General features: G+C 33.2%; 1 protein-coding gene across 1 annotated transcript in view; it reads left to right on the plus strand.

Annotated features, from left to right (window-relative positions):
• Positions 1-9,996: 9,996 nt before the first annotated feature.
• Positions 9,997-19,619, plus strand: part of serp (chitin deacetylase-like protein serp) — a 47,034-nt gene continuing 37,411 nt past the window's right edge. The window contains exons 1-2 of the mRNA XM_089102057.1: positions 9,997-10,116; positions 18,444-18,500. Of these exons, the coding sequence (XP_088958183.1) occupies positions 10,083-10,116; positions 18,444-18,500 (91 nt within the window). The 5' untranslated portion in view covers positions 9,997-10,082. The remainder of the gene's footprint in view (positions 10,117-18,443; positions 18,501-19,619) is intronic.

Raw genomic sequence — 19,619 nt, forward strand, 5'->3', positions numbered from 1 at the left:
TCTCAAAGTAACAAGTGACATGATAGTTACGCTTTTGTAGAAAATAATTTCAAAGTACCAAGTCACATGATAGATACACTATTATAGAAAATAATTTCAAAGTACCAAGTCACATGATAGTTACGCTTTCATAGAAAATAATTTCAAAGTACCAAGTCACATGATAGTTACGCTATGATAGAAAATAATTTCAAAATACCTAGTCACATGATAGTTACTCTTTTGTAGAAAGTAATTTCAAAGTACAAAGTCACATGATAGCTATACTAGTGTTGCAGTTAATTTCGAAGTACCGAGTCATATGATAGAGTTAGTCTGTATTATAAAATAATTTCAAAATACCGACTTACATGATAGTTACGCAATTATAAAAAATAATTTCAAATTACCAAGTCAGATGATAGTTTCGCTTTTGTAGAAAATAATTTCTAAGTACCAAGTCATATGATCGTTACACTCTTGTAGCAAATAATTTAAAAGTAACAAGTCACAGGATAGTTACGCTTTTTTAGAAAATAATTTCAAATTACCAAGTCATATGATATTTAAGCTATTGTAAAAAATAATATCAAAGTACCAAGTCACATTATAGTTACGCTATTGTATAGAATAATGTCACAGGCACACCTCTTATTATAGTGACGCGATTTTATGAAATAAAATATTAGGTCTTATTCAAACTATAGTTAATCTATTATATAAAATCATTTAAAAGTACCAATTCACTTGATAGTTAAGCTAATTAATAAATCAATAACTAAGTAACATGTGACTGGATCGTTACGAGAGTATATACAAAAATTTCAAAGTACCAAGTCACATGATAGTTACGCTATTGTATAAAGTAATTTCAAAGTACCAAGTCAAATGAAAGTTACGCTATTATAGAAAATAATTTCAAAGTACCAAGTCACATGATAGTTACGCTATTGTAGAAAATAGTTTCAAAGTACCAAGTCACATGAAAGTTACGCTATTATAGAAAAGGACGTTCTGGCTAAGTGGACGCGCGCTGGGCTGAGAATCCGTGAATTCGGGTTCGATCCCTGGTGTGGTCAGTTTCTTAGTTTGGGACGCGGGTCAGTGGTGTGACCCTGTAAGCTTAGCCAGAGTCAACCCAACTCTAAATGGGTACCTGGAGAAACCTGGGGAAGGTAAGCAGGAAGGGTTTGCGAAAGCATAGGTTGGCTGGCCCCCAGCCCCTCATTGCACTTCCTGGCTGAAGGGCCACGAAACGGAGATCAGCACCGCCGGTTTGGACCTTAAGGGTCTAGTGCCGGATCCTTTACCTTCCTTTTACCTTTATTATAGAAAATAATTTCAAAGTACCAAGTCACATGATAGTTACGCTATTGTAGAAAGTAATTTCAAAGTACCAAGTCACATGAAAGTTACGCTATTGTAGAAAATAATTTCAAAGTAGCAAGTCACATGATAGTTACGCTATTGTATAAAATAATATCAAAGTACCAAGTCACATGATAGTTACGCTATTGTATAAAATAATTTCAAAGTACCAAGTCACATGAAAGTTACGTTATTATTTAAAATAATTTCAAAGTACCAAGTCATATGATAGTTACGCTATTGTATAAAATAATTTCAAAGTACCAAGTCACATGATAGTTACGCTATTGTAGAAAATAATTTCAAAGTACCAAGTCACATGATAGTTACGCTATTGTAGAAAATTATTTCAAAGTACCAAGTCACATGACAGTTACGCTATTGTATAAAATAATTTCAAAGTACCAAGTCACATGATAGTTACGCTAATATAGAAAATAATTTCAAAGTACCATGTCACATGATAGTTACGCTAGTATAGAAAATAATTTCAAAGTACCAAGTCACATGATACTCGTAGTTACGCTATTGTAGAAAATAATTTCAAAGTACCAAGCCACATGATAGTTACGCTAATATAGAAAATAATTTCAAAGTACCAAGTCACATGATAGTTACGCTATTGTATAAAATAATTTCAAAGTACCAAGTCAAATGATAGTTACGCTATTATAGAAAATAATTTCAAAGTAACAAGTCACATGATAGTTACGCTATTATAGAAAATAATTTCAAAGTACCAAGTCACATGAAAGTTACGCTATTGTATAAAATAATTTCAAAGTACTAAGTCACATGATAGTTACGCTCTTGTAGAAAATAATTTCAAAGACCCTTCTAACAAGATAGTTACAATATTTTAGAATAGAATTTGATATTACCAAGTCTCTGGATAGTTTCTCTATTATAGAACATAATTTCAAACTAACAAGTCACGTAATAGTTAATCTATTTTAGAAAATAATTTCAAAGTACCAAGTTTATATGAAACTTACGCTATTTTATAAAATAATTTCAAAGTACCATGTCACATGATAGTTACGCTATTGTATAAAATAATTTCTATTTCTATAATAGCGTAACTATCATGTGACTTGGTACTTTGAAATTATTTTATACAATAGCGTAACTATCATGTGACTTGGTACTTTGAAATTATTTTCTACAATAGCGTAACTATCATGTGACTTGTTTCTTTGAAAATATTTTAAAATTTAGATTAACTATGATGTAACTTTGTACTATGAAATTAATTTATACACATTAGAAACTATAAATTGAATTTTTACTTTTAAATTATTTTATACAATAGAGTAAATTTCTTGTGACTTGATACTTTTAAATTATTTTATACAATAGCATAACTATCATGTGACTTGGTAATTTGAAATTATTTTCTATAATAGCGTAACTATCATGTGACTTGGTACTTTGAAATTACTTAGTGACAAAAATGGCAGAAAATACCACTCTGGTCTAGTTTTTCAAAAGATGTGTATTGAGGGAGGGAGCTAACAGCCTCTTATTTCGGGGTTATTCACCTCTTGGATATACAATACAGAAATTTAATTCAGGAAATTATGGAAAAAATTAGACGGGGTTACGTGCGCGCAAGTAACCCCGTCTAATTTTTTTTAGCTCCCTCCCTCAATACACATCTTTTGAAAAACTACACCAGAGTGGTATTTTCTGCCATTTTTGTCACTAAGTAATTTCAAAGTACCAAGTCACATGATAGTTACGCTATTATAGACAATAATTTCAAAGTACCAAGTCACATGAAAGTTACGCTATTATAGAAAATAATTTCAAAGTACCAAGTCACATAATAGTTATGCTGTTTTAGAAAACAATTTCAAAGTACCAAGTCAAATGATAGTTACGGTATTGTATAAAATAATTTCAAAGTACCAAGTCACATGATAGTTACGCTATTGTATAAAATAATTTCAAAGTACCAAGTCACATGATAGTTACGCTATTCAATAAAATAATATCAAAGTAACATGTCACAGGAGAGTTACGATATTTTAGAAAATAATTTCAAAGTACCAAGTCACATAAGAGTTACGCTATTGTAGAAAATAATTTCAAAGTACCAAGTCACATGATAGTTACGCTATTATATAAATTTAAATTATTTTATACAATAGCGTAACTATCATGTGACTTGGTACTTTGAAATTATTTTCTATAATAGCGTAACTATCTTGTGACTTGGTACTTTGAAAATATTTTCTACAATAGCGTAACTATCATGTGACTTGGTACTTTGAAATTATTTTCTATAATAGCGTAACTATCATGTGACTTGGTACTTTGAAATTATTTTCTACAAAAGAGTAACTATCATGTGACTTGGTACTTTGAAATTATTTTCTACAATAGTGTAACTATCATGTGACATGGTATTTTAAAATTATTTTCTATAATTGCGTAACTATCATGTGACTTGGTACATACGTAACTTTCATGTGACTTGGTACTTTGAAATTATTTTCTACAATAGCGTAACTATCATGTGACTTGGTACTTTGAAATTATTTTCTACAATAGCGTAACTATCATATGACTTGGTAGTTTGAAATTATTTTTTACAATAGCGTAACTATAATGTGACTTGCTACTTTGAAATTATTTTCTAGAATAGAGTAACTATCATGTGACTTGGTACTTTGAAATTATTTTATACAATAGCGTAACTATCATGTGACTTAGTACTTTGAAATAATTTTATACAATAGCGTAACTATCATGTGACTTTGTACTTTGAAATTATTTTCTATAATAGCTTAACTTTGATGTGTGTTGGTACTTTGATATTATTTTCTACTATCGCGTAAGTATATACTGACTTTTCATTTTTATTTTAATTTAGAAATAATCGTAAATCTCATGTTTGATTGCGCTTTGATATTATTTTCTGCAATAGAGTAGCTATATAGCGAAGAGATAATTTTATTTTAATTTCTACAATAGTGTAACTATCAAGTTACATGGTACTTTAATATAATTTTCTATAATAGAGTAACTGTCATGTGAATTGGTACTTTGACTGTATATTCTACAATAGCGTAACTATCAAGTGACATGGTACTTTGAAATTATTTTCTATAATAGCGTAACTATCATGTGACTTGGTACTTTGAAATCAGGTTCTACACCAGAGTAGAAATAATGTGACTTGTGACTTTGAAATTAGTTTCAACATTAGTGTAACTATCATGAGAAATTTTACTTTTATATTATAATTTAGAATAGCGTAACCATCAAGGGACTAGTTACTTCGAAATTATTTTCTACAATAGCATAACTATCATGCGACTTGGTACTTTGAAATTGTTTTCTACAGTAGCGTAACTATCATGTGACCTGGTAATTTGAAATTATTTTATACAATAGCGTAACTATCATGTGACTTGGTACTTTGAAATTATTTTCTATAATAGCCTAACTTTCATGTGACTTGGTACTTTGAAATTATTTTCTACAAAAGCGTAACTATCATGTGACTTGGTACTTTGAAATTATTTTCTATAAAAGCGTAACTATCATGTCACATTGTGCTTTGCATTTATTTTCAACAATAGATAAACCCACTTTTGACTCGGTTTATTTAATCTATTTTCTACAATAGCGTAACTATCATTTGATTCGGTACTTTGAAATTATTTTCTTCAAAAGCATAACTATCATGGCAATTGTTACTTTGAAATGATTTTATACAAAATAGTAACTATCAAGTGACCTTGTAATTTGAAATTATTTTCAACAATAGCGTAACTATCATGTGACTTGGTACTTTGAAACTATGTTCTACAATAGCGTAACTATCACGTGAAATGTTACTTTTCATCTACTTTCTACAATAGCATAACTAACATTTGACTCGGTATATTTATTCTATGTTCTATAATATCCTAAATATCATTTGATTCGGTTATTTGAAATTATTTTCTATAAAAGCGTAACTATCATATCACTTGTTACTTTGAGATGATTTTATACAAAATCGTAACTATCATGTGACATTGTAATTTGAAATTATTTTCTACAATAGCGTAACTATCATGTGACTTGGTACTTTGAAATTATTTTTTACAATAGCGTAACGATCATGTGACTTGGTACTTTGAAATTATTTTCTATAAGAGCGTAACGATCATGTGACTTGGTACTTTGAAATTATTTTCTAGAATAGTAGAACTATCATGTTACATGGTACTTTGAAATTATTTTCTATATTAGCGTAACTATCATGTGACATGATACTTTGAAATTATTTTCTACAATAGCGAAACTATCATTTGACTTGGTACTTTGATATTATTTTGTACAATGGCGTAACTATCATGTGACTTGGTTCTTTGAAATTATTTTGTACAATAGCGTAACTATCATGTGACTTGGTACTTTGAACTTATTTTTTATACTATCGTAACTATTTTGTGAGTTGTTATTTTGAAATTATTTTCTAAAGTAGTGTAACAATCATGAAATTCGGTATTTTGAATTTTTTTTTTACTGAAGCGTAAACATACTTTGACTTTTTACAGTGATATTATTATCTACAGTAGTATAATTACCATTTGACATATTACTTTGAAATTATTTTATACAATAGCGTAACTATCATGTGACATGGTACTTTGAAATTATTTTCTATAATAACGTAACTACCATGTGACTTGGTACTTTGAAATTATTTTTTACAATGGTGTAACTATCATGTGACTTGGTGCTTTGAAATTATTTTGTACAATGGCGTAACTATCATGTGACCTGGTACTTTGAAATTATTTTATACAATAGCGTAACTATCATGTGACATGTTACTTTAAATTATTTTCTACAATAGCGTAACTATCATGTGACTTGGTACTTTGAAATTATTTTCTATAATAGCGTAACTATCATGTGACTTGGTACTTTGAAATTATTTTCTACAATAGCGTAACTATCATGTGACTTGGTACTTTGAAATTATTTTCTACAATAGCGTAACTATCATGTGACTTGGTACTTTGAAATTATTTTCTATAATAGCGTAACTATCATGTGACTTGGTACTTTGAAATTATTTTCTATAATAGCGTAACTATCATCTGACTTGGTACTTTGAAATTATTTTCTACAATAGCTTAACTATCATGTGACTTGGTATTTTGAAATTATTTTCTATAATAGCGTAATCATCATGTGACTTGGTACTTTGAAATTATTTTCTATAATAGCGTAACTATCATGTGACTTGGTACTTTGAAATTATTTTCTACAAAAGCGTAACTATCATGTGACTTGGTACTTTGAAATTATTTTCTACAAAAGCGTAACTATCATGTGACTTGGTACTCGCAACTCCCCCCTCCATCTTTCACACTATAAGTACTCTAAGACACCCCGCTCCCATCACTCCACCACTTATGTATTATATGGAACACATTGAAGAAGTAAAGCTATCCGTTATTACAATCCTTTTCTTGTCATCTACATCCCTTTAGTATCAACTTCTTCGTATAGTATAACGTTAAACTATTTTAAATTGACAACACTGTCCAAAAAACACTTGTGTATTATACAGTACACAATCAACCCATCTCCCCCCAAAACACTTTAAATCCATTTAGTGTTTATTTTTTTTATTTCTTTAATATTTTAAATTTACAACACATCGAAGTATATTTTAAATTGACAACACTGTCAAAAACATCACTTGTGTATTATACAGTACACAATCAACCCATCTTCCCCCCAAAACACTTTTCAACCATTTCTTGTTAAAATTTTTATTTCTAAACTATTTTAAATTGACAACACATCGTTGTATATTTTAAATTGACAACACTGTCCAAAAATCACTTGTGTATTATACAGTATACAATCAACCCATCTCCCCCCAAAAACACTTTTCAGCAATTTCTTGTTAAATTTTTTTTATTTCTAAACTATTTTAAATTGACAACACATTGAAGTATATTTTAATAATTGACATCACTGTGCAAAATAATCACTTGTGTATTATACAGTACACAATCAATCCATCTCCCCCCAAAATACTTTTCAGCCATTTATTGTTACATTTTTTTATCTCTTAACTATTTTAAATTGACAACACATCGAAGTATATTTTAAATTGACAACACTGTCCAAAAATCACTTGTGTATTATACAGTACACAATCAACCCATCTCCCCCTCAAAACACTTTTCAGCCATTTATTGTTAATTTTTTTTTTATTTCTTAACTATTTTAAATTGACAACACATCGAAGTATATTTTAAATTGACAACACTGTCCAAACATCAATTGTGTATTATACAGTACACAATCAACCCATCTCCCCCCAAAACTCTTTTCAGGCATTTCTTGTTAATTTTTTTTATTTCTTAACTATTTTAAATTGACAACACATCGAAGTATATTTTAAATTGACAACACTGTCCAAAACATCACTTGTGTATTATACAGTACACAATCAGTCCATCTCCCCCAAAACACTTTTCAGCCATTTCTTGTTAAATTTTTTTTTATTTCTTGACTATTTTAAATTGACAACACATCGAAGTATATTTTAAATTGACAACACTATCCAAAAATCACTGGTGTATTATACAGTACACAATCAACCCATCTCCCCCAAAACACTTTTCAGGCATTTCTTGTTAAATTTTTTTTATTTCTTAACTATTTTAAATTGACAACACATCGAAGTATATTTTAAATTGACAACACTGTCCAAAACATCACTTGTGTATTATACAGTAAACAAACAACCCATCTCCCCCCAAAACACTTTTCAGCCATTTCTTGTTAAACTTTTTTATTTCTAAACTATTTTAAATTGACAACACATCGAAGTATATTTTAAATTGACAACACTGCCCAAAAATCACTTGTGTATTATACAGTATACAATCATCCCATCTCCCCCAAAACACTTTTCAGCCATTTCTTGTTAAAAATTTTTATTTCAAGTCAATCACACGGGTTTTTCGCTAGCAAGTCGGCTCTGAAGTATTCGCAAATGCTAAACTCTTTTTTTTCCACCTTAATAGGATCAAATTTGCAAAGCTAAACCCTTTTTTTTGCAAATGTCAATCAAAGAATTCTGATTGTAGCGTCCAATTTTTTAAATAACAAAGCCTACACCCATGTACACACTGTGCTTTCAAAACCCATCTGATTGAAAACATGAATAGGTGCCAAAGAACGTAATCTCCTCAAAACTTAATTTTTTTGAAAATTTGCACGTCAAACAATTCTTAATACAGCTTTTCAAAATGTTCACGTGTAAGTGTAATGACACAGCCATGGGTTTTTCTTGCGGAATTCCAATGTATTTTTTCATGTATTTTTAGAATCAGCACCTAGGTTACTACTTACATTACGTAGTTATATCGTATTTACAGTATATGTTTGGTAAACCAGATCTTAAAATTGCTTAAAATCTTATGGTGACTGTGTTTGGCCCGAATTTCGATTTTTGTGGCTTTCAAAGGAAGTGTATTAAAAGTCAGATATTTTCTAGATATAATTTCAACTAGTATCAGGCGATTACTCAAGGGGAACTTTGAAGCCCCATCTCTCTGAATTCCCAAATAATCATGAATTTCTAGTCAATGTTCGTTCAAATTACTAAATAAACAATTCCCTTCCACAAAAAAAGTTTTTGGGTCTCCAGAAGATCTCGTGTACTTGCCTGACTAGCATTCTCGCACATTCAAAATTGGTAGCAATCAGGCTCTTTTTATGGCTGTTGTGGATTGATGATTGTCTCTAAAACTGTAAAAGCTAATCTCACAATTATTTAGAGAAACTCATCTCGAAGCTATTACCCCCCGATTTCCTTTATGTTACAACCATCGAATACGACGTGTTTTACCTGCCACAAACCAATATCTTCCTTTTACTAACATTCCTGTTAAGGAACAACAAATCCCCCTCAATCCTCATTACCATAATATCAGAAAAAATGGGTATATATGTAGGATTTTGTTTGGAAGGGGGTATTGTAACAATATAAAAAATATAAAAGTTAATTTGAGTAAAAAGTACGCCGAGTAAAAAAAAAAAAAAATGGTATTTTGGGAGATGGATTGGCCCCTCGACCCCCTTATGTGCGTCCCTGAGTAGATGGTAAAAATAATAAAGTGCCAAACAAGTAAGTCCCTGTATCGGCTTCAAATTGACAATATTCTTTCACACTAGTTTATATTAGGTGTGTATGAATGTAAACTTTCTTTCTGATTGGTGGATTTTTGTTCTTGTTGACCAATTACATACGGGCATTAGCCTAACTATATTGCATAGTTGTACTAAGCAGCTTACGTTACGGAATGGCAATGTGAAACCACTACTAATCTAAAAGTGAATTGTGTCCGGATCTTAAAGTTGAATTACCTCTTGGAGGACGTTTAGTTATAATCAATGCGCCTTCCTACGCAGCAGCAACTCTATCTACAAATAATTTACAAATTTGCCCTAATTAATGTTCTTCCTTTAAAAAAAAAAGGGTAACCTAGGAAGGAATAGTTTACGTTACCATACGTATATCTTTCTTCCAGCTGGCTGAGGATGGATAGCCCCTGAAGTTAAGTAGCGGATTTTCGGGTTCTGTTGAAGGGTAGGTATAAAAAGAAAGTTGACGAAGACTTCGAGCTCAGTGTTTCATTGTTATTAGGTAAAAGAGGACCGTTTGCTTAATTGATTCTTGGATTCTAGTCAAGGATTAGACTATGAGGTTAAAGTTTGCAGGAATTCTCCTCATAGGTAAGATGTCGCGATAGAAGCGAACTTGAGGGTTTTATGAAACTAATTAATATAGAACTGATATGATGGTAATAAGTTGGATTTTCAAGATTCTCAGCCAAATGTCAAAAATTTCCGAGATCAAACCGTCGATTGACTGTAGAAAGTAATAGGCATCAGCCTATTTTGGGTAACATTCTAGTTTAGCTACTTTTTGCTATCTTGGAAAGGGGTTAGGTTAGGAAAATGAAACTTTCAAGGATGGGTCCAGGCCCAAAAACGCACTCCAGGAAGGCAGCCTATTGCCAACAGGGGCGGATCCAGGACTTTCTTTTAGGGGGGCGCAAAATAGGTTGATCCGATAAAAAATGTTTGGGGAGGTGCAAAATAGGTTGATCCGATAAACTTGCGTTAGGAGCAAGTTTAATTAACGCAAACTTGAGTTAATTAAGTAAATTACACTACTTTAGACTACGCTAGGGGGCGCGCGCCCCCTCCCCTGGATCCGCCACTGATTGCCAATCTTCCATTTTAACCCTCTTCTGATTTCTAAGTCTTAAAAATTTGCATACTTGACAGGTACCTATTGATGTTTTGACAAAACAATATTTTACCTTAATTTTCACTTATCAGTTTCTTTTTCTCTAGTTTTAGTTCTGAAAATGCAATTCCTGTTATTTTAGTAGAATTTTAAGCCATATCAATCGTCTTTTTTTTCAAAATTTAGGAAATGTATTTGTAGATCTTTGAAACCTCATAAATTGGGATTGAGCAAAGTTGTGAAGCTGAAAACAGTTGTTGTATTCCGTTTAAGCAGGAGACCTATTTTGCAAGGTTTCACTTTTAGTACTATCCCGTGCATTGGGGGGGGGGGTCTATTTAAACTGGATGTAACTAAAAATCCAGTGGAGATTTTCTAAATGAAATAAGGTGAGGTTTTTTTTTATTTTAGTGTTTAGTTCGGAACAGGACATAAGTTAGATTTTACCAAAAAATCACTTTTGTAAATTTCGGTTTGTTTTTTTATAAAAAAGGCCAAAAAGTTTTTTTTCCGTACATTATAGTTTTTTGGTTAATTATGGACAAATATCAACAGATTACACCATTATATTCGACGGACCCTCCAAATATAATCTTTCTTACCGTGACAATTGCGCCCTCTCACAAATGTAGCCCAGATATGCACATAGGCTAGGCTATGCCTATATGCACAGCCTTCAGATTGTGTGCATAGCTTTGTGAAGTTCTTGTGAAGCTATACAAAACTTCACAAGAAAGCACACTCATAACAAAGTTCATGCTTCACAATATGCAGACAATTTATATTAATTATATTTTCAGGGTCCCAAATAGGAACTATATTATCAGTGTTTTCTTTGGAAGTTTTGAATTTAGGCTAGGGCTATTATATCTGGTCCCATTAGTAGGGAAATAGGTTACAATTGTTACCGTAGGCTAGGGAAGTTTGTATTTAGAGAGGATATTGAATGGATTAGACCAACTCTTTTGTTATAATGTGTATTTCAAAAAGATTTTACAAGGAGCCGGCCCCTACCCCCCTGGATAGCTTCCTGATTTTGGGCCATATACCAGACCAACATACTTTCAACAACAAGCAAGTGAAGTGGAATAATGCACTTGACAGTATATTGTGTTTGCAAAGATGAAAGAAAGTACTTCATGTAATACTAAATCCAAACCAATACACGAGAAAGGAGCCAAATAAAATTACGCTTTTAAATTCCGTGAATACTTCAGCGCGGATTCTGCAGATAAAGCTATTTTACACATTGTAACTACAATTATGTTTTGCAAGAATTCTGCGTAAATTATGTGTCCGTAATTCCACGAGGCCCTGGCAGCTGAAACTTCTAGGAAATGTGAGACGTACGCGTGAGGCCGTATCCGGGATTAATGTTCAGGGGGTATGTTTGGGGGTTTACAAATAAGCATATAAGACACGTAAAAAATTACTAACATGCATTTTTGTTAATTTCTTATGAGCCGGACAAAATTTTCGGAGTGTGTGTGGGGGGGGGGGGTCAAACCCGATAGCCCTCCCTCCTGTATACGGTCTTTGGTAAGCGTGTGCGCTTTCAAAGAAAGATGGGGATAATTGGCTGGATATTTTTCAAAACAGGAATTAGCTAAGGCTATTTTTACGCACTCGTTTGAATGACTGTATACCAAAAAATTAGGTATGTAAAAATGTAGCTCAATCCTCACAGGGCAATAATGACAAATAGATTAATCTTGTTAAGTTACGTTCTAAGGAAGAAAGATTGAAGGTTGCGAAAGATCGCGCTTGTTGGCAGACTTGGCACCTCCGCAATAGGGTTCTCTGACATGCTGAATTTTATGGTGTAGTTTTCGTCAAATGAACTCTTTTTTATGAGTTTCCTCCTCTTTCAGGGGTTACCCCCCCCTCTTTCGCATTATGTATACTTTCTCTTGCTGATTACAATTAGCAAGAGGCACTCCTAACTTACAGTTCGTTGCTATGAACTGTTTGAGAGCACGAGAATTAGCGCAACAATAAACTCATGTAGATTAAGAAGATACATCAAATGAAAAGCAGAACGTTCTCAAATGGGTCAGAAAAAGTCATCAGAAAGGATTTTATTTGTAGGAAGTTTATGGGAGAGAGTAAAGAGTGAAGGTATGAGCAGATTGGGGCGAAAAAGAAGCGTGCTCGGATACGTTAGTCTCAGGGAGATTCGTGCTGTAATAAGTTGTCATTATTAGCATTAGTATTATAGGTTATAGTTTGTCGAACTTTTTGCCGTAAAATTAAGATTTTGTAATTATGCTCTTCATCGGTTCAATGCTACAACCTCCCCCCCCTCCGATTTTACCATCAACAGCAAAAAATTTCAAATTGTAGTTGGAAATACATGAAAATACAGTTACTAATAGATAACGACAAATCTTGCTTATATACAATTGGTAAGTGTTTGTAACACATGCCAATCACTTGCGAGTATGCAACGGGTAGCTGTAGCTAGTATGAAGTACTTTTACAATCGGTTTCAGTTGGCTTCTGATTATCACAAGAGAGTATACCCTGCGTTGTACCAAGACTAGGCATCGAGTTGAAACTTTCAATATTAGATTTGGGGGAAGTGGGGTTATTATATGCTTAGGGGAAGGGGTCACACTATCTTTTCTCTGGTTCTCGTGGATGAGTTTACGCTTCTTTTGGTACTTGTTTAGAATCCGGGCAACAAGCGAGTAAAACTGCGTCGAAATCTGAAAGATGCTATATGAAAAACAGATTTTCGCTGCCTAGTGAGGTATTGCTCACTCCGTGACAAAGATTTAAACTTTAGTTTTTTTTGGGGTTGAAGGGGGAAAAAGGTACCTAGGTTAGGTCAGGCTACGTATTAAATATATGCTATGCTTTACACCCACCCGCCCCTCTAATGTGCAAATATATAGCCCAAGTCTAGCTTATATACAATTGGTAAGTGTTTGTAACACATACCAATCACTTGCGAGTATGCAACGGGTAGCTGTAGCTAGTATGAAGTACTTTTACAATCGGTTTCAGTTGGCTTCTGATTATCATAAGAGAGTATACCCTGCGTTCTACCAAAACTAGGCATCGAGTTGAAACTTTCAATATTAGATTTGGGGGAAGTGGGGTTATTATATGCTTAGGGGAAGGGGTCACACTATCTTTTCTCTGGTTCTCATGGATGAGTTTACGCTTCTTTCGGTACTTGTTTAGAATCCGGGCAAGAAGCGAGAAAGACCGCCTTGAAATCTCAAAGAAGCTATATGAAAAACAGGTTTCCACTGCCTTGTAAGCTATTGCCCACTCCATGACTAAGATTCAAACTTTAGTTTTTTGGGGTTGAAGGCGCAAAAAGGTACCTAGGTTAGGTTAGGCTACGTATTAAATATGTGCTATGCTTTACACCACCTGCCCCCCTAATATGCAAATATATAGCCCAAGTTTGTTTCTAAACTATTATATTTTCACCCTATTTTGTTTTATTTCGTTAGCACTAACGAAACTTCACTTCTCGCGTGTTGCATGGATTCTAAACAAGTACCAGTTTTTCTTTTTTGTGCCTGTCGTTTGACAGGTTTACTTGTCAAAGAAGGTGATGACTGGTGGAAGGCGATCATGCTATTAGCCTACCCAACATCATGCACGGAAAAAAAAATTCCATCAGGAAATCAAAGATAAAACAAAATATCTATCTACCACTTCTAATCACGGCGATAGTGAGGAAATCTTATTGCCTTTTATTTTAAAAAGAAAAAAGTTGCTCAAAATCCCAATATTTAGGGTATTTCAAAAAGAATAAAGACTTGACACGAAGAGTTCTAAAAAAGAAAACTTGCCCAAAGCCCTAGAAGCATTCCATAAAAACTGAGTGCCCGCGGGGCATTTTTGTTAATATCAGGAAAACGATTAGTATCTGACCCCACTTTGGGAATACCTTTCAACCAAAAGGTTCAGGTGCATGACCAGGTTTGCACTTTGAAAAAAAAAATCTAATTTTTTCCAGAAGGAGGGGAGAATCTAACAGAATAATCATTATGCCCAAAATCTATCTATATCATTATAGATAGATTTTAGGTATTTACGTGGGAAATGCCTTCAGTTCTACGTCATACCTTGGCGAGCTCCGGATATTTCAAAACTCCCCATATTTTGGCTTAATTTACTTTTAATATACTCCTCCTCAGCCCAAAGTAAGTTCTTGAGTACGTACCAGGTCTGTAGCTTAAGATCGACACATTGCTGTTTCTTGAACGTTGGTATTGTCCTCTCAAAAAAGTAAAAAACTTGCAAAATTGTCTTCGGCAAATAGTAATATCTAGAACTTACTCCTTTTAACGCGATTTCTATGTTTATAAAGCGAGCTGACAACCTTCCTGTCGTTTATTCAGGTATTATATTCAGAAACAGGTGCATACGAAGGGGTGCATTTGTGGGGATAGAATACATTGAAAAAAATGAAAGAAATAAGAAAATTATAGATAAGATTCGTAAATAAATTTATTTCCAAAATATGAATCATAGGACAATGATTCAAATTGTCCAAATAGGAACGAATCTCGAATTACTGGCATTGAAGCAAAACAATGTTTATTTCGTAGACACTAGGAACAAACAGTAATACGTCAAGACAAAGATGAACAATCTAAAAATTTCTTTGAAAATTATTGGGAATTATGTAGAAATCGAAAGTACATTGTGCTTCCAGAAGTCATGGCCCAAGACCCCCTTTCTTCGTACGTACCTGATATGAATTTATTTTTGAAAAGTTGTTTTTCACAATGACGTACAAGGACCCGCTCTTAACTGAGAACAGGTTTTTACAAGTTTACTCTCGTCTCAAAGGATAATCTTCCCAAGGATGTGTTTTGGAATTCGATAATCATTGAATAAATGTTGCTACCTTCAGCCTAAATTGACAGATTACGACGCATTTAGCCTCTAAAACTCTTATTTTACATGAAAGAGGCTAACATTGTAGTCTGTTCTGAACTTGTAAGCAGTGGCGTCAATAAGACAATTTGGGGGGGGGGGCAAAGCATTTGGAGCTAAATTTATCGTTTTTATTTTTTCAATTAAAATACCGACAAATGCATTTTTAAATAAAAAATACTCCCCCACAAAGTTATTGTTCCAAATCTTGGAGGCTTCTATGTGGTATGTGCTCCCGGCACCTCCCCCATTAATGACACTGTATATAAGTAGTACAAACATTTAATTTTTTGTTATTAGTTGTCTTCAAACGAACATAATAAAAAATAATTAATTTCTGACAATTGAGTTTTGCAACATGCCTTAAGTTGACAAGATTTCGAAATTTGCCACAGCTTGAAAAGAAAAGAAGGTAATTGAGGTGGCTCATTTAGGTTTGCTCCAATTTAAATAAACCACTTTTTATCTTGATAATAAAAATAGTGAAAATCATGTCATGATACGTTTGGCACAGTTATTTGTTAAAATAACCCGACCAAAATATTTTCTTTGAGCCAAATAGGTTTTAAGTTTACATTTCTCATAATAGGGCTATTATTTCAGTTTAATTGTGTGAATCAATTAGTTTTATATTTTTTTGCTTGATAACTACTTGTCTTGGTTACTGTTTTCTTAACAAAAAATGAATGCTAGGAGGATGCTTCAATCTAATTCAAGGTTCCAACATCTTTCACAAAATTAACACCTGAAATCAAGTTGAATTATCGAGCAGTTTGATTCGCTTATAGATAAAACGCTGGAGAAAAACTCCACGGCACCGGGAGGGGGGTATATGGCTTGCTTGAAAGACCATTATTTTAGAAAAGGAGTTCCTACCAAAGTGCTCTCTCCAAATTCACCAAGAAGTAAATCTTACTTAAATTAGTGAAAGTTTGTGAATAGACATATAGACACTAACTTCAAATGGGGGGGGGGTACTCGGGTTTAGAAGTACTTCCTGAAAAGGTTCTTTAGTGTGGTGTGCTGATATACCAAGGAAAACTAACGCTAAGTTTAAGTTCTTGAGCCACAACTCTAAAAAAAGTAAAAGTCGAATGATGCTTCACTTTACAAAGATAAGACAATCGCAAACCAAGGATTAAAATAGTGTTGTATAATGATTTGATGAATTATATCTTCTTCAAAATTTGACATTTACGCTTTATGTTCTACAATTTATAGATTTAATTTTTGCAAGTGCCTTTGTGTATATTTATATTATGCTAGCGAAAGAGTAAGCTCTATTTATTACAATTAGAACACTTGATGTTTATTTTTGACACCTCTCCCCCTTGCTAAAATCGGGAGCTCGTTTCTTCGCTTCTCGCAAAAACATCGTTACAGATCACATTTTCTGGAATTTTCTTTACAATAAAGCTTTTCTTTATTTTTATCATTACAACAATTCTCGTGCTCCAAGATTGTTACCGCAAATTGCACATTTCTAGCTTGAATAGTTAGGCTGTTTTGTCAGTACAGCTAAATATATAGGCTACTGCCTGATTTAATTACCGGCTCGTACTTAAACATAAACTCTTACAATATATAAACCTTCGTGAAGAGAGATGAAGTGGAGTAAATGAGGGGATTAAGCAGTCAACACTAATAAAACGCTTAAACAAGAATAAAGTTTATTGGAAGGCCAAGTTGTGTATGCCCTGTTGTAAGGCCAGTTGTGTACGACCTATTTTAAGGCCAAAAGACTCACTGAAGCCATTTTGGTCCCTATATTGTGGGAAACCATGAATTGTTAACGTTGTCTTCTTCCAACTAATTGACGATTTGCTTAAGCGTTCTTTTGGGAATTATCACCAGAGCATTTTGTGTGACTTGTGTGAGGTCGCTAGGTGACACATAAACGTGGCTTATGTATTGTAAGCATGAATTTAGATGCAATGGAATTATTGAGGAATAAAAGTATGTTATGACGTTAAAATAGTTAATATATCTCTTGCGTTTGCCCTCAACTGACTGTGTAAATAATTTTTTAGACAACACTACCTTTCCATTTATAATTGAAACGAAAATATATTAAAAATGGATGAATTGTTTAATGAGACAGTGAAAAAAAAAAAATCTAATGCAAAAATAATGGTGGGAGTTCGTATTAGAAAAACGAAGGAAAACTCACATTAAAACAAAATAAAGTATGGTAAAGCACCAAAGCACAAACGACAAAACAAATAGCAAGATGTCCGCTATACGCAGAGTCGTTCCTAGGGTTGATGGCACCCGGGGACAAATTAATTACAGCGCCCCTCCCGACTCTAACATAAACAGAAAAAGCCGAATCAAAGTGAAAGATTTGATCAGAGTGGGCAACCCCCCAGCCTTAGCGCCTGGGGTAGCTTGCCCATGCCCCCCCCCTTTGAACGGCTTTGGCCATACGTATACTATTGTACGTCCAACTTCTGAAATTAGGTCATTTAAACATAGTTCAATATCATAAGGCACCTATGCACAAACAATAAAGCACAGCGCAAGACGTTGTGCTTCACCATATTGGATTTTGTTTAAATATGAGTTTTCCTTTCGTTTTTCTTCTTGTTTTGTATAGCGTTTGTGTTTTTTGTTTATTTTTTAAATGTTGTGTTTAAGCTAGTTGTTTTTTTATGTTCTGTTGGTAAATGCTTCTTGATGTGAAAAAGGCTCGTGCTACTTGATAATGATGAAGAATAGTTAGGACTTCCTGAGTTATGAAAGTCGGACTTTAAAAGACGTTTTGAGTAATTTTATTTTTAACGTTCGTTATTTTGATGCTGGAAAACTCTAATAAGTAAAAACTTGATTTAGTGTGTACTACATTAGTTTCGGTTTAAGATTCATATTAAGAAGGAAATTTCATGTTTGTTTCTTTTTCCAGCGGTCGCTGTGACTGCCCAGAGAACCAATAACAACGCAAATAGAAGACCTCAAGAAGGTAAGTCAATTTTCAGCATTTAAATCCCTTTTTAGATAATTACCCGTGTTCCCAAATGTAACAGAAGGCTGCGTGCTAGTATGGTTAAAGACAGGGTGTTTTTTTCTTTTCTATTTATAGACGCGATGGTGTACTAATAGTGCAGCGGGGTTTCCAAGGTATTATAGCGTCAAAAAGGCGTTGATATTCAGCGAGTGCTATTAACGTTTGATTAATTAAAAAAAAGTCATCCTAAACATTTAACTCTTGACTCATTTTTGACATTGAGTCAATAATAATGATGATAATAAAAAAATAAGAGACATGTTTGCTTTTAAAAACTTGGACTTGGTAAATTAGTGTCTGTTACTAAGATAACGTTGAATTAATAAAAAGGAGAAATAAAACGTTTTATCTGCGTGTCTCGTTACGTTTTATCTATGTCCAAGGTAAAATTGAGCGACTTGAAAAGAAAAAAAACATGTCAAAGGCACAAAAATTTGTTGATAAGGTGACACCAAATCTCAAGTTTTTGCGCCATACTTCTGGAAGAAAAACGTCAAATCACAAAAAAGTGCCAATTTCTACTGTGTTATGGCACATAAAAGTAATTTTTTACCTGAAAAGGTCAAAAATTCTTTTAAATAAACAATTTTGCGAATCTGTTATCGGTTACCTCCAAGCTTAAGGGACCATTGCACACTCGTCGTCAAACGTATGTCCATCTATTCTAAATGAATGGTAATTATACACCATAATTTGTTGTCTTCATTTGACTGAGTGTATTTAAATTATTACATTGTTTCGCGCAAACAATTGAGGGAGGTAGAGGTCAGTGGATTATTTAAGGAGAAGAGTGGCAGAATCATAAAAAAAATTAAATTTTGAAAGCCTAAAACTTCCAACTTTCCGTACGAGGTCCTCCAGGTCAAAGCCGTACCTAGGGGGAGGGGGGCTAGGGGTTTTGAACCCCCTCCCGAATTTTTTGTCCGACTTGTAAAAACGTAACAAAAATGAACATAAACTAATTTTTGATGCGTTTTAAGTTTCTTGTAAAGCCCCCCCCCCCGAAAAAATCCTGAATACGGCCCTGCTCCAGGTTAACATGGAAGGGAGAATGTTTCTTCATTTAAAGGAATA

Source organism: Artemia sp. Qi Xiang Cuo, chromosome 16 (assembly GCF_049724085.1).
Source record: "Artemia sp. Qi Xiang Cuo chromosome 16, ASM4972408v1, whole genome shotgun sequence".
Taxonomy (NCBI): Eukaryota; Metazoa; Arthropoda; class Branchiopoda; order Anostraca; family Artemiidae; genus Artemia; species Artemia sp. Qi Xiang Cuo.